General features: G+C 36.9%; 3 protein-coding genes across 3 annotated transcripts; 1 reads left to right on the top strand and 2 right to left on the bottom strand.

The window, feature by feature from the left end:
• On the bottom strand, positions 5,256 to 7,197 carry LOC104772878 (probable fucosyltransferase 7). Its single transcript, XM_010497437.1, has 2 exons — positions 6,933 to 7,197; positions 5,256 to 6,858 (listed from the first exon to the last, which is right to left on the bottom strand). The coding sequence occupies exons 1-2, from the start codon at positions 7,045 to 7,047 to the stop codon at positions 5,390 to 5,392; spliced, it is 1,584 nt and encodes a 527-aa protein (XP_010495739.1). The 5' UTR covers positions 7,048 to 7,197; the 3' UTR covers positions 5,256 to 5,389.
• On the top strand, positions 8,126 to 9,171 carry LOC104772869. Its single transcript, XM_010497430.2, has one exon. It carries the CDS (start codon positions 8,281 to 8,283, stop codon positions 8,788 to 8,790), a length of 510 nt encoding a protein of 169 aa, XP_010495732.1. The 5' UTR covers positions 8,126 to 8,280; the 3' UTR covers positions 8,791 to 9,171.
• On the bottom strand, positions 10,080 to 14,423 carry LOC104772862 (phosphate transporter PHO1 homolog 3-like). Its single transcript, XM_010497424.2, has 12 exons — positions 13,674 to 14,423; positions 12,443 to 12,812; positions 12,312 to 12,360; positions 12,148 to 12,219; positions 11,932 to 12,061; positions 11,728 to 11,848; positions 11,368 to 11,626; positions 11,165 to 11,269; positions 10,877 to 11,071; positions 10,520 to 10,801; positions 10,311 to 10,447; positions 10,080 to 10,202 (listed from the first exon to the last, which is right to left on the bottom strand). Exons 1-12 carry the CDS (start codon positions 14,302 to 14,304, stop codon positions 10,103 to 10,105), a joined length of 2,451 nt encoding a protein of 816 aa, XP_010495726.1. The 5' UTR covers positions 14,305 to 14,423; the 3' UTR covers positions 10,080 to 10,102.

Genomic DNA, 15,538 nt, shown 5'->3' with positions numbered 1-15,538 from the left:
TAATCATAAGATTTATTATTTTATCAAATGAAATTTTGTTCATATATTCGATATACATAAAATTAAAGTATATATTGATGAATGTGTACTTAAATATGAACAGACAAATTGTATATCAATTTGTAACGTACCTTGCTTTGAGTTGTCGATGGTTGAGTTGATCTTTGACAATGTGTTTGTTCTTTAACATAAGGATCGGATGGTTTTTTGGTGTCCATACTGTTTATCAAACTATAAAAATCAAAAACACATATAACTTAAGGAATATTCGTGAAGAAAAGGAACACAGTTTGTGAGGTAAAGCAACCAAAGAAGAAATCAAAATCGATCAAGACGAAAGAAGAAACATTAAGAAAAGAAACCCAAAAAAAAAAACCGAAACAAAGAAGAAGAAGAAAGTGAAAAGAAGATACAAAAGAAAAACAGAGGATTTCGTTTGTTTTTTTCAGCAAAAAAGAGAGAGTAATAATATTAAAACGTTCATATGTATTAAAAAAAAAAGTGATAAGGTTATGTCTTTTATGCTTATTTCCATATTTGTGTAGTTTATATATATTTAGGTCAATAGTCATAAGTCGAATTATTTGGTTTCCCAAAAAAAGCTTAATAGTTCAAAGTTAACATGGAAAGTAATCTTTGAACATTACTAATAAACGTTACTCGTTTGAATGAAAAAATATTCTCCCGGTTTGCTTTTTTGGGCTCAGTAGTCTTTTGTTCAACTAGAGTATCTGTTCTCTTAAATTTTTGAGAGTCAATGTAGGGTAAACTTTCCTTTCAAAATCGTACCTGTATAGCACTCTTTTTACATCCTTTTGCTCCAAAGATCCCGACAATTCCTGTTTTATCTTTCCGAAAAATTAGGGTTCTTCATCCCAATTTTATTTTCAATCTCAAATTTTTGAGTCTCCCTCAAATATGTCGAATCAACTAGATTCAGCTCTATAAGGGATGTCTCTGGAAGAAGAGGAAAATGTCTCGTTCATCATGCCAGATCTCCCAGAATTCTGCTCAAGCGAAAACAATGTCATAAGCTTAATGGGTAAGATCCTTAATCCTGACTGCCAATCCATCTCAAATCTGGTCAGGGATCTCCCAAGGAAATGGCAACTATATCACAGAGTTAGAGGGGTAGCTTTATCAAAGGAACATTTCCAATTCATATTTCAACATGAACACGACCTTGAAAGAATCCTAGAGAAAGGAGTACATACTTTCAATGAATGGGCAATTGTCATCGACAGATGGGTGGAATCTCCTCCAGCAGATTTCCTCCAATATTTACTAGTCTGGGTCCAAATCCGGAACATCCCAGTGAATCACTACACCACGCAGGCTATCACAGCTCTGGGTGAAATCCTGGGTCAGGTACTCGAAGTTGCTTTCGACCCATCCTAATCACAGATAAACGAGTTTGTGAGAGTCAAAATAAAATTTGATGCCTCTAAACCGCTCCGCAGATCCAAGGTCGTAACCTTTAAGGGTGAAGTTGTCACGATTTTTTTCGATTTTGAAAGAGTCTAGAACGCTGTTTCACCTGCCAAAGGCTTACTCATGAACAGGGCAAGTGTCCAGTTAAACAGAAAGAGCTCTCACAACAAAAAGAGACCCGACTTCTAAAGAAGCAAGAAGACGTAGCTGCTCACAACAGGTTAATTCCTATCTCTGATCCTCTCTTTGGAGTTCTAAGAGATGATCAAGTGGGAATTGATCCTATTACGGGTCGACCTAGAATGACTGCTGAAGTTATTGATGAGATGCGTAAGTACATGAGAGGGGCAGTAGGGGCAAAAAGATTAGAAAAAATTGACAAGATTAAATCCTCCCTTGAATCTTTGAAGAATGATCCTACAACTGCACGATTAGTCCTCAGATTGGAGAAGCCTCCTCTGCTTTCTCATGATGTTCTCAAGCAGAAAGGTTTCGTTTTCAGCTATCCACACGAACCAGTCCAGTCTGAGTTATGTGGCAACGAAAACCAGTCAATGAGTTGCGATGAGGGTCCCAGTTCTTCGCAACATGTCTTTGAAATGGGAGCAGCTTTAAGAGAAACTCAGTCAGATGGTGGGGTAGATCAAAGGCTTTATGGTTCTTCTTTGCTTTCTCAAAGTTTACCAACGGATCACAATGCGGGCCTCTCTGTAGCCGATTGTTCCGGGTCTACTTTGAAAAAGTCTAAACAAAGAAGAAGACCATACAAAGCTCAAAGATAAAAAGAGGTCGTACAAGGAACAAGAGAAGACAAGAAGCTGATTGTTTACTCCACAAAACAAAAGGCTGCGGATGAGGCTAAATCATCATCAAAAGTCGCTAAGCGCAAAACCCACGAGGCATCCCAAATTGAGGGGCAGTTCAAGTGGTAATGAGCATGATCAGCTGGAATTGCCAGGGATTGGGGTGGCCTCATGATCTGACGATTCCTCGTCTCAAGGAAATGCGTAAAGAACACTTCCCTGAGATCATGTTCCTGTGTGAAACTAAGAATAATAGTAATGTAGTAGTTGATATTCAAAGTTGGTTGGGTTATGCAAGAGTTTTTACCATAAATCCAGTTGGCTTAAGTGGTGGTTTGGCACTGTTCTCGAAGGAAGGAGTGTCATTAGATATTAAGTTCTATGATAAGAACATGATCGACCTTCAAGTCAGCTTCGGCTCAGTGGAGTTTTTTGTTACCTTTGTATATGGCGATCATGTGGTCAGTGATAGAGCCATTGTGTGGGAAAGAATCACAAGAATAGGAATTCATCGTTCTGAAGCCTGGTGCATGATGGGAGATTTCAAAGAAAATTCATTGGGTTATTTGGGAGAAAATGTGCCTATCCAAAGAGAATGGAGGTTTAGGGTTTAAGGATCTTGATGATTTTAATCAGGCTTTATTAGCCAAACAAGCTTGGAGAATTCTTCAAGAGCCTAACTGTCTCTTTTCACGTGTGATCAAGAGTCGATATTGTCCCGATGGTGATTTCTTGAATGCAGGTATTGGAGATCGACCTTCTTTCGGTTGGCGTAGCATCTTACATGGTAGAGACCTTTTGGTTCAAGGTTTGAGAAAGAAAATTGGTAATGGCTACTCAGTCAATGTGTGGATGGACCCCTGGATTTTTGATCATGAATAAAGAGCTCCTTACAGGAAGAATATTTTCTTTGATTGGACACAGAAAGTTTCTTCACTAATCAACTTTCAGTCAAGAACTTGGGACTCTGAAACTCTGGAATCCTTTTTTCCCCCCAATGATATCCTTTGCATCAAAAAATAGAAACCAGTTACGGGTAAGGATGATTTCTGGTGTTGGGAACACACGAGGAGTGGTGAATATTCTGTCAAATCAGGTAGATGGTTGGCTAGCACCCTGAATAATCAAGAATTACTCCAAGAAGCGGAGATGTTGCCCTCGCTGAATGACATTAAGAGTTAGGTCTGGACACTGCAAACTGTCCCCAAGATCAAAGTCTTTCTCTGGAGAGCAGTCAGTGATGCTCTTCCCGTTTCAGACTTAATCTCAAAAAAAGGTGTTAAGCTGGATACCAGATGCCAAATTTGCGGCAATGAAGGAGAATTCATCAACCATGTCCTTTTCACCTGTACGTTAGCAAGACAAATCTGGACTATGTCCGGTTATCCCTCGCCTCCCTCTGGTTTTGATGAGCTGTCGGTTCACTCGAACTTCCACTATTTGTACACTTCCTCCAAATCTTCGAGTGTACCTTTGGAAACTAAAATACTTTTTCCGTGGATCCTCTGGCGTCTATGGAAAAACAGAAACTCATTCTTCTTCGAAGCCAAAATGTTTGATCCCCTTGATACAGTTACAAAGATAAGAGAAGATGAGGCTCTTTGGAGTCTATCTCCACAAGTGGACTTGGAATGTGACGAATTGGAAGAACTTGAAGAACTAGATTAAGCTTCCCTTTGGAATGTTCCTCCTGCAGGCTGGGTAAAATGCAATATCGGTATATCTAAGCCCCAAAAGAACAAGAAATCAGGTGTCGCCTGGGTACTAAGAGACGATACTGGATGCGTGATCCTTCATAGCAGAAAAGTCCTTACGGTATCCGGGAATAAAGATGAAGCAAACTTGGAAGGTTTTCTATGGGCAGTTCAGAGCATGATCAGTCACAAGTATTCAAAGATCATCTTTGCTTCCGAATCTGTTGAGTTAGTGGGTGGAATTTTAAGACCAAAAGCTTGGCCAAACTTTGCCCATCAACAATCAGAAATGTTGATCCTACTGAATAGAATTCCAAAATGAAGAGTACTGTTAGAGAAGCCATTACAAAATAGAGGAGTTTCTCTCATCGCTCAAAACATTCCAGATTATGCCTTAATGCAATCGTATGTTGCCATCAGTTACCCATTGTGGTTGCAGGAACTTTTTGAACTCTCTTTTAACTTAGGCATTTTTTCTCTCCTTTTGGACAAACAGGTTTTAGAACCTATATTTTTTGGAGGGATATGTTGATGGTTGTTTAATCACTATCCCTTTAGTAACTTTACATAGTTACTATCTGTAATCTTATCGATTATTAATGAAAAACCGAGATGACAAAAAAAAAAAAGAATCTTTGAACATTAAATTTTGGGATATGCAGTAACATTTTAATAGGTAAGAAAACATTGACTCTCTAATAGGAAATGATAATTTTCTTATTTTCAGCAGACATATATATATATAAAATATCTAAAATTAGATTATAAATTTCAATTTCTGACACATGTTACCACCCAACTTTATAATTATTCGTCATTCTTATTTTATTAAGTTTTTCCAAATAACTTCTTTATTAAATAATGGGTTAATATTCTCTATTTCTTACGACATGTTACGACATCAAAATATAATTAAACAAATATAAAATCCTATAATTGCTTTCAGAAAAAAACAAAAATCCTTTAAGAAGTAAATTTCGAATCAGACATGGTACTTAACAAAACAAAAACAAAAAAGAGTTAGAATCAAATATCCAATAAAAGTAGGGAGTGTTTTTTTTTCTTTTTAACCTAAGTTTCTCTAAATCACTGTAAATACTCTGTTTTTCTCCTCTTCTCCAAATAGGTTAGGTTAGCTGACAAAATAATAATTCAACGGAGGCGAGTTTCTCCTCATCAGTCATCACTCGCGAGTTAACTCATCGACTCCCTTCCTTGTCAGATAGTCTAAAACTATCTCGAGAAGAGGAGAACGGAGCGATTAAGATTTAGGATTGTGGTTGAGTTTTCAAGAACATAGACTTTGCGCTCAAGAATCCGACAGAGATGGTCCTGTTCAGACCAGAACGTGATTATTTCAAAGTTTTATATTTGAAGACATCTGTATACATTTTGCCTTTACACAAAAAAATCAGAACTCATCAAAGATCCTCTGTTTCAATTTGTAAAAAAAAGAAAAATCTATAACTCATCTTTGGTATCATCAACTAGCTTAAGCCCATAGTGTCTAAGATCCTCACAGTGTCTTACAAAAGGAACGATTTTTGCTGTGTTAATACCCTTTTTGGCTCCACATCCATGAACCGGAGGGGTAAGGAAACAAGGCTCCATGGACACACCACGACCACATGGTGGGTCAGGAGTTTTGAACTTTTTTGGTGTGTAGAGTATCCATGGCTTTAATCCTCCTAGACCTTGAGCTACATATCCAAATGTAGACCAAGCGCTCGTGACAAGCTTATCAGTTAAGCTTAGGAGGAACATCTCTGCTAGAGCCTTTTGGTCGTGAAGCTTCTTGTCTGTTTGCTGAAACCTTTCTCCACTTGGCTGATAAACTTTTACTATCTCTCCTGTTGAAGTCGGTCGTTCCCAATACATGTTCTTTAGGTTGTTAGAGTATCCTGGATGCAGTGATGTGACCAGAACAGCTTTAAATTTTGGGGGTTTTGTTGTATTTGTTACTTGTGTTTCTTCTTGTGCAGCTGTTTCAGGTAAAAGTTTCTCTCTTTGTGTACAGGCTACGATCTGGTTCATTACGTGCTGGAAATATTTAGTTTGTCTGCTGAAGACCCTTACTTGAATCCCAAGTATCTCGTCTGCTCTTGATAAGTATGCATTGTAGGATCTAGTGACCATACCCCAAACTTGGTTTGTTGGGTGAAATAGATAGCGAGCCAAGTGGTAGAAGACGGTGTCTTTCTGCGGGAACAGCTTGATTAGTTCGGGTTGGAAACTAGGGTTTAACCATAGAGATGGAATAAAGTAAAGATTGGATTTGACAACCAGCCAAGGGACTTTGTCGACTAAAGAATGATCCTTTTGGCAGAAGAACCTCTTGTCTTGATCCCTGTAATCATGGAGAAGATGAAGATAAAGATGCGATGGGATTGTAGTAGAGTTAATGGTATGATTCTTCAACATTGTTCCGTGGCAACGCGAGTATTCCCTGTCGAAGCTGTCTATCTTACCCATCAATGGAAAATCAAGAGGAAGTAACCATGAAGTACCAGGAAAAGGCTCACAGAAGAGATCACTTATGTCCTTGCGTTGGTCCACAAGAATGATTCTGTCTGTCAAGAGAGCATAGAGGAAGACAGAAGCAAGAGTGAGTATTCTGTTTCCAAGCCCATAAACAGCAACCCACACAACATATTTGCATTCACCAACAGATCTGTCTCCAACATTCTCATTATGATCATGACCAAGCTTCTCTGTTGCTATCTTGTAAGCATCTGTGCCTGGACCGCAACGCTTGTGAAGCATCTCATAGTTTCTAAGCTTAAAGACAAGGTATTGAGAAGTGTTGTAAGGCGAAGGTTTGCGATACAAGGAAAACTGATACCTACTCAAACAAGAATCTTCATAAAAATCAGCCGTTAAAAGCCCTCCTAACAGTTTATCCCTCGGTTTTACGGAATCCTTTGAAACTACTGCAAAAAAAATGAAATAGTAAGTCAAAAAGGATGATTTCTGAATAAGAAACTCGAAATATGAATGATCATACCGTTGACTGTATCACCAAGAAGCTGGTGTTTGAAGATGTTGGAGAATGATAGTAACATCACCGACCAAAGAAGTAAGCAAGTGAGGATTGCTGTTATCATGAGCTTCATCTTCATACCGAGAGACCAGGAAACCTTCACCGGAGATTTGAAATAGTAGTTTATAGTTTCAATTATTGTTAGGAGTTTATAAGTTGTCAAAGAGTTTACAACTCTTATAATGACCAAGTCAAATAAACTTGCAGGTTTTTTATAAATATCCTAAATGTGTTGCGCTGTGAAAATTGAAGAACTCCGAAAGTGATCCCAACAATTTTATAGTGTGATTTGTTCAATATATTTACATGTATTTCCATTTATTACAATAAAAAAAAATGATGTTGGTGTTTGTACTCGAATTAAAAAATGGCAAATAAGAGAGAGACGAGTTGTGTGTTAATCAGCAACAAGCAATTGATGTTGAAATCTCAACAAAACAATAATACAATATATGTCATGGAGCAGCATTTTCTGAACGGTTTTGTGGACAAATTCAATTTGGTTGATATGAATAATGTGTAGCCTTCAACGGTTCAACAAAAGTTTCAATTGGGTTTGTTTCATACAATATATGTCATCTATGCATGGGTCATCTCATCTAATACTATTAAATTATCAAAGATGATCTCTTTTGACTTTTTTTGATCTGGATGATCTCTTTATTTTTATTTTGTTCTCTCTTTCTAACGATAACAAAAATGGTATGAAAAAAAAAAGTTAAAAAAATGGTCGAAGTAGACATATTGAGGCCTAATTTTGGTGAGAACTAGGAATAAAAGAAACTAAACAAATTTGACTATATTTCGTATGGATTATCTAATGGCTTACAAAGACACACGAAAACGAAGTAACGAACAAGAAGATTCTTTTACAGAACACACTACTCATGCCTAGGCTAGAGACACACATATTTCATCTAAAGTGTTAGTAAAAAGCTAAACTAAAAAATAATCATAATCTCATAAAACAATTATTTTTAGAATATTTTCAAAATTAGTTAAATATCAATTGAAGTGTTTTTTTTCTTTTTTTTTGTAATCCGTTTCACAATTTATATCGAAGCAAAATTAACAAATAAATAAATAAATAACTGTAAAGTGTGAAAAAAGTGAAGATCACAAAAGAAAGGGTTTTTGAGGGGTTTTAACATAAGAAAAGACTTTTTCGATTTCACATTCTCTTCTTTGGCTAAGAGGCTGTAAGAGTCGGCGGCGGCACCGAGAGAGAGAGAGACAAAACCTCAAAACCCTTAAAAACACATCTGACTGAATCCCCCAATTCCCACAAGATCCGATCTTTTTAGAAAAAAGAATGGGAATCATATCATCCACAGATCCAAAAACGGAGACTTCCGAACCCAAATCTCAAACCAACGAAGCTCCATCAGAGAAACTGACTCCATCGGAGAAATCAGGAGGAGGAGATCATTCATCCCCGTCTGAGAAACTTGGAGATTCATCAACTGTCTGGAGAGATCCCGAAGAAGGAGGAGACGCAGAGGGTGAGGATGAAGAGGAAGGAGAGTGTGGGTTTTGCTTGTTTATGAAAGGAGGTGGCTGCAAAGACTCGTTTGTTGCTTGGGAAGAGTGTGTGGAAGAAGCTGAGAAGAACAAGGAAGATATTGTTACCAAGTGTATGGAAGTCACCTCCATGCTTAAAAAGTGTATGGATGAGCATTCGGATTACTATCAGCCGATTCTTGCTGCGGAGAAAGATGCTGAAGCAGCGGTGAAGAAGGAGCTCGAAGCTGAGAAGAAGAAGGAAGAAGAAGAGAAGATCTCGGAAGAGGAGGTGGCTGCGATGAAGCAAGCTCAAGGTTGATTTTGAGTGTGAGAGGATTTTAGGTAAATTTTTTCATCTAAGTGTTCAAAATATTGGAATTTGGGGATACAATTGCTCGGTTAGGAACAGAGGAAATCACTTATAAAGATCGACCATTTGATGGTTTAAGTTTCTTCTCTAATTGAATATGTCATTTTGTGTGCGAATAAGTTGATTGATTGAGTTCATCTGAATGGAATACTACCTTCTTTTCTTATATGATTCCAGAGAGGTTTTGTTCTTAAAAAGGTCACTACTTTGTTGATCCCCATGAATGTTTCAGTGAAGATATCATGTCTTCTTTGTGGGTTTGTTTAGCTATTTCTTCATTTGAATGTGATTTGTTACTTTGAAACAGTTAAAGGTCAGACCTTTCTGTAAGCTTCTGGTTCCAGCATTTTCTAGTTTTTTCTGAAGATTGAGTTTACTTTTGTTGTTGTTGTTGTTTGTTGTTTTTCACTATGTGCTTAAGATACACTAGCATTTCTTTCTCACTTCAATTCATTATGGATCATGTTCTGTTTGGTTGAAGTCTCCTCGAAGATGAGGATCTTTACAAATCCCAGGTTTGCCCTGGCATGTATCGTTTGTAGGGAGATATGAAACATTGCACAACTTCATATCTGTTATCAGCCTCCACACATGACCATATTGTTTTTTTGCTTACCTTGTTAATCATGCTTTTTATATGTTTAAATATGCTTTCGGTATCGGTAATCATGTTTAGAAAGAGCTTAGTTGTTAGCAGCCAAGTGTGACTGACATTTAGCACTGCCTTCATCATTTATAGCCTTATAGGGTTGGAAGGGTTTTATTTTTTTTGCTTTGGATGAGACAAATCAAAGGCCAGCATTGTCTCTCCATGATTTTCAAGTTACAAGAATCTCAAATTCTGTCTTGTGAGTATGTTTTGAATTAGGGGCTGAAAACTAGATGATTATGAGGATTTAGGTTTTTTTTTTTTTCAATGTTTTGAAAATATATGATTGGTGTGACAGTCTTGTTCACCACATTCTCTCAAATGCCATGATTGATTGCAAACTAGGATCAGACACCGTTCGCAAACTACGTAAAAAAGAGTTTCAAAGTTGAATAGAAAGAATCATATAGACTGAAATGAACAATCTGAAGAATATGTTTTTTTTTACGCGAATTTACCACTAGAGATCGAACCTTGATATGCAATTGATGCATCCCTACAATTCCCATCTTAAAGAACAAAAAACAAAAAGAAGAAGAAGACAGACTGTGTAAACAGTTTGATGAGCTTTGGTAGCTAAAGAGTATTGTATTCACGGGTCTTCTGAAACTACTAATCGTCTTTATCATCATCTTCATCGTAGTTAAACGGTAATGGAACCGACTTGAAGGCTCGGTATTTCCCGACATTGTTCAAATGCTCGTTCTCTAATCTGTTTTTTTCCACAATCCAAACAAAAACAGAGCGTTACTAATTGGAATGTTAATGCAACACATTTTGTGGTGTCAGTGTAATCTGAGTTTTGAAGTTTTTTTTTCACCTGAAGAAGTTCCATATACCACGACGAATGATCTCAAGACTAGCCACAATGGTAACCATCGTCTGTCTATGCATGAATTTAAAGTTGAAGTCCAGAACCGTCTGGATCCACGCAAATCTCAGCAGGACATTCAAAACCTGGTACATGTTCCAAGATCAGTTGCTACAAAAACATCTTTGACTTGATGAAAAAGTGTTTTGGAGACTCACCATGGCTATGAAGTATACTTTCTTCTGAGGAACGAGGAGTTTATCTCGAAGCCAACGGTTTTTGGATGTCCTGTTTAGAAGACCCCAATCATGGACAAAGTCCCACCAAGTGCAGAATATTGCAGCTATAAATGAGAAGACAGCGGCTAAAACTCTCCACGGGACTTGACCTTTTTGGATGCTGTAAGCCGTTCTCAAGCAAACCGCCACTATAGTCAAGAAGTACTTGAGTCCGTTGTACCCTTGTTCCGGGTTTTTTTCCTCAACTAGCCGCCTCAGGCACTGTATGAGTAGCAAGGTTTCGTTATGGACTGCTAAAATTTTGGATTTTCATTTTTGAGGGCAGTAACTATGTACCTGAAGGAGGCGAGAGACATAAGGGATGATAGCAACAATGAAGAAGAAAGTGTTGTAGACATCAGAGTCTTTGCAAGTACTTTTTCTTTTTGTGAAGTCTCCCCAACCATAGTAACATATGTAGAACTCGATGCTTCGAAGCGCTTGAACCTGGCTAGTTAATTGGTCTCCCAAGAAGAAATCAGGCAATGTAACCTGCATGGGAAAAGGACGGTCAATACCTAACTAGAATAGGAATTTACAGCATTCTCTTTGATTAATGAGCTTATTTCATCTCTGATTAATTACCTTGTAAAGTGGAGCGGCGAGGCAATGAAACAGACAAGTGAGGAAGAAATAGCGGCTCGAGCGGTAAAAGTAGTTGAACGGCAGGACTAGAACCATGAACATAGCCTGTTAAAGTAGAAAACAAACATCACAGAGTTACTATGCCATTGCTTTATAGTACAAAACCTTAAAAGCTCGGATTATTTCTGGATTTGGGAACTTACAGCAAGTAAGATAAGAGGAAGAAGTTCAGTTTTGGCTTTGTAGTCTTTCGTTTTGGGGTCTGCCTCCATGTCAAGATTTGCGAGAACACAAAGCAATGCAAAGACTCCGATGCTGAAACCCACAAGCAGGACTTGTCTGTATCCAAGTTCAGTACCTTGCTTGAACCCAAAAATGAAGGAGTAGTTTACTCGGTATCGCCTCCAGTAGTATATATTACCAGCATACATGATGATGTGCAGCACGATAAACCCGAACAAGCTGCAAGAAACAGCAAGGAAGAATACATTCTAAGCAACAACATTCCAACACAAATGCTCGATATATAACTACTTAAGATGGCCAAGTTACTAAGCTCTTACCTATAAAGAGGGAACATAGTATTCATGTATTCCTTCTGGCCTTCTTTTTCCAAGAGATTTCGGGTACGGATGATCGCGGCAAGAGCCACTATAAGAGAGAAAACGCATCCAGCCATGAAACCTGAAAAGCATTTTCCTCATAAGCACCACAAAGTTTGAAAAAAATACAAAATGACAATTTATGCAAGCTAATGATTTGTTTACCAGTAGAAAATGTAGTTCTATGTCTCTCTCGTTTTGCTTTAGGTCTTAAAATGTTCATTGCTTTAGTTCGATTAGCGTTAGCAAAATGCTTTATGAACGTTGCTTCAACACGCTCCATGAGTCTCATAACCTGTCATAACAGAGTAAGAATATAAAAACAGAGGAATTGATGAAGTTACTTATCCAAATAAGAAAAAAAATCATAAATATCTTTACCTCATCAGAGCTTCCCAAGTTTGAACTATCAACCACTTTCATGTAAATCCTCGTTGCACCTCTCGACGTTATCTATAAAGAAAAAGACATTTCGTCGAACACATTGCAGTCATTCTTCTGAAACATATATAACCCTCCAAAAAACAAAAAATCTCAAATCTTACCTTATCATACTTCTTCAATATCTTCGAAAACGCCAATACATTCAAAAAACTGCATAAAAATTATCGAAAAATCCATAATCAAAAAACCCATAAAAAAAAAAAATCCAAACTTTAGAAAAACCCAAACGCACCTATAGCTCTTGAGAAGCCGAAGCTTGTGATAAAACTCAATGAAAGCACGCTTGAGACTCTCTTCGACTTTCATCAGATTCTCTCTGCTGAATTTTAACTCAGTGTGATTAGGTACTTTGAGAACTCCTTTAATGGTTGAACGAGGCGTCTCTTTTGTGTTGTTGATCTTGACTCGATCAAGAACTTCGAGCGGAGCTGGTCTCGCTGCTCTCATTCTGCTCGTCGTCACGTCATTGACTGCTCCGGATGATACCACGGAGGTTTCGTTTTCTTCTTCTTCTTCATCTTCGTCTTCATCAGCTTCCGTTAGCCCAGCTCTGCTCGACCCTCCTTCTTGTATAGCTTCCATGTGGTCACTTCGAACTTTCACTACAAATTCAAAATTCCGGTTTGGTATAAAATTACGGTAACACACAATGATACAATTTAATTTAAACCGGGAATTAAATTTAACCAATTCTAATCCGGTTTTGGTACAGTGCCGTGTAGAACAATAGAATGATCTAAGGTTGCATGAAAGCAAAATGTTTAGATGTTCAAAAAACTAAACCAGATTTTTAAATTATATTATGAAAAAATAAAATTAAAAAATACGTGGTGGGGATCTTAGTGTGTTATACATCTTATCCATTACATTTGATAATTTATTTAAAAGAAATGTAATATACATGAATATAAACTCCTTACCAAAAAAATACAAAAGATGAATATAAACTAACTCAAGTGGAAATAAGAAATCCTAACCACTACAACTTTTTTACCTTAAACTACAGAATCATTCACTTAAATGAGGATATCATAAAAAATCCAAACGTATTAAAAAAAAAAAAAAAAAAGCACTTCAGTGGGTAGTATATGACTCAAATTCAAGTGGACTAAAAAAAATCATTGAAAATCACATCTCACTAACATAATTTTAAATACCAAAAAATGACTTTGTTCATTGTTCAAGCCTGGAAAAAAAAATATATACAGTAACTCTAATCAGGTTTTTGATACAATTGTTATGATATGATTTGATCAAGCCGGCGGGAAGAAATATAAACAAATTCAAATCCATCTTTGATACTATCAAATCTTTTAATATACATTTTTGTTGGCTGGCACTATCAAATTTAATCAATCTAGACATAAAAGTGGACCAGAATTTAAATTTCTTGTTTCTGTCTTTTCATAAAGTCGGTGAGTTAGGTGAATAGAGTAGATACGTGTATTAAATTATATGCTTACTTGATTTAGCTCCGGCGGGAGTCGAAGCAGAGAGAGCCGCCGCGGAAGTAGCTATATCAGACGCTAATCGAGTTATCTCCACCGTCCGTTCCTCCCATCGCCACCCATCAGGATTCTCAACTTTAACACGAAACGCTATCAAAGCGTCCATTTGTTTGTTAAGCATGGCAGCTTCTTTCAACACTTCTTCAACTTTCTCTTTGTAAAACTTTTCAACCTTATTGAACTCATCGTCTAGTCTCCGGAAAAACACTAGCTCGTACTCTCCTCCTTCCTCCGCCGCCATCAGAAACGTCGTCTCGCAACCGTGACCCGAGGTTGTGTTAACAAGAATTGGTCCCGGCGTCGTGGATGATGTTGCCGTCAACTGTACACCTTCTTCGACATCATGAGGATGACCGCGTTTGTGTCTACCCGGGGTCGAGACTAAACCGCTGAACGCACGGTATAGAGTCATTTTCCGGTTTAGTCCTCCGCTGTTCTTGGCACCACCATGAGGATGATGTGCATTGTTGGTTCTGCGTTGGAATCTGACGATTTCTTTGAGACGTTTCTTGAGGAAATCGTAATCCATGTAAGCTTGTTGCCACTCTGGCACCATTTGAGACGAGAACTCTTTCCCGAACTTCATGTTTTCGATTCTTGAATCGAATCGAATCTATCTTTCTTGTTTGAATCTCTCTTGTTTATGTGTTTTCAAATTTTTTTATATTAAATAATCTATAGTTTATGTTTGTGTCTGAAGAAGAAGAGTCCTATATATATACAAAAGAGAGAGAGAAACAGAGAGACTAATAAGTCGTTTATGATAATTTTTTGACGATATTTTAAAGATTTATGAATAGAAAATTTGTTTCTAATTAAAGCAATTAACTTTATAGCTTTTCGAATCATAATGATTTTCTTTTCAACGTGAATTCAGAGAGGGCAACTTTAAAAAGCGCGTGGGTACTATGTTCAAATACAGAAATTCAAAATCCTTTTTTGTAATTTGTATTTGCTCTTTCAGTTATAAATAACTTTATGTTTCTAGTCCTATCACGGTACAACAATTTGTCAAATAGCTTTCGATATTTTACATTAACCATAGTAGTGTGATAAAACATTGTACTTCAGTTTTTAGGGTGAGAAATGGGAAATTTTATTTTACTAGTTCTTAGAAGATATATTAAAAAGCCGCGTTGATCTACCTGTTGAGAAAAAATGTAGGTGAGTTATATTAGACAAGTATGAGATAATTAGTCTCGTCCTAAAGATAAAAGATTCATAAAGATTACGAGATTAGTCCTATATTGACTAACTTGATTATAATTAATTCATCAATCAGTGTGTGTCATCTCGAGAAATTTGATATTCACAGTGAACGACCCGATCCTCTTTGGTCGCGGTGTCAGACCCAGTTGGGCGGCTCAAGGTCGATATGGTAATATTGTAATGCACATAACATAGACTAAGGTGAATAAAATAGATTAAAACTTGCTTTACACGTAATTATAGACTTATAGTATATGTAATGCATAATTAATTGCATATGATATGAAATATTCGTTTTTTTTCTTCTAATTCAGTTTTATTATTGAACGTAAATTACGTTGCATGGCACTAATCAACGTAAGTCACGTACGTGCGTGAAAAAAAAAAACTGAACAAGAAATACAAGATGACAAGTTATTAAGAAAAGAATTAAAAAGCGGATTATAATCATTTTGGTTAATTGGTCAATTGGTCAAATAGCCTGGTTTTAAATTTTAACCAAGCAAATAATCTTTTTGAAAAGTCGAATTATTATGGTGTCAATGAATTAATATGACACTTGAACGGACAAGAAAAATGCATCACTTATAGTTTTTTTTTTTTTTTTTTTT

The sequence above is a fragment of the Camelina sativa genome, chromosome 3, assembly GCF_000633955.1.
Source record: "Camelina sativa cultivar DH55 chromosome 3, Cs, whole genome shotgun sequence".
Lineage (NCBI taxonomy): Eukaryota > Viridiplantae > Streptophyta > Magnoliopsida > Brassicales > Brassicaceae > Camelina > Camelina sativa.
This window is presented reverse-complemented; position numbering and strand designations above follow the sequence as displayed.

Excerpts from the sequence above, each read along its gene's own strand:
- LOC104772878 (XM_010497437.1), bottom strand. The coding sequence starts at position 7,047 with ATGAAGATGAAGCTCATGATAACAGCAATCCTCACTTGCTTACTTCTT. Across the intron at positions 6,859-6,932 it reads TCTTGGTGATACAGTCAACG|TAGTTTCAAAGGATTCCGTA; the intron begins GTATGATCATTC and ends TTTTTTTTGCAG.
- LOC104772869 (XM_010497430.2), top strand. The coding sequence starts at position 8,281 with ATGGGAATCATATCATCCACAGATCCAAAAACGGAGACTTCCGAACCC.
- LOC104772862 (XM_010497424.2), bottom strand. The coding sequence starts at position 14,304 with ATGAAGTTCGGGAAAGAGTTCTCGTCTCAAATGGTGCCAGAGTGGCAA. Across the intron at positions 11,849-11,931 it reads TAGAACTACATTTTCTACTG|GTTTCATGGCTGGATGCGTT; the intron begins GTAAACAAATCA and ends AATGCTTTTCAG. Across the intron at positions 10,802-10,876 it reads ATGTCTCTCGCCTCCTTCAG|TGCCTGAGGCGGCTAGTTGA; the intron begins GTACATAGTTAC and ends CTACTCATACAG.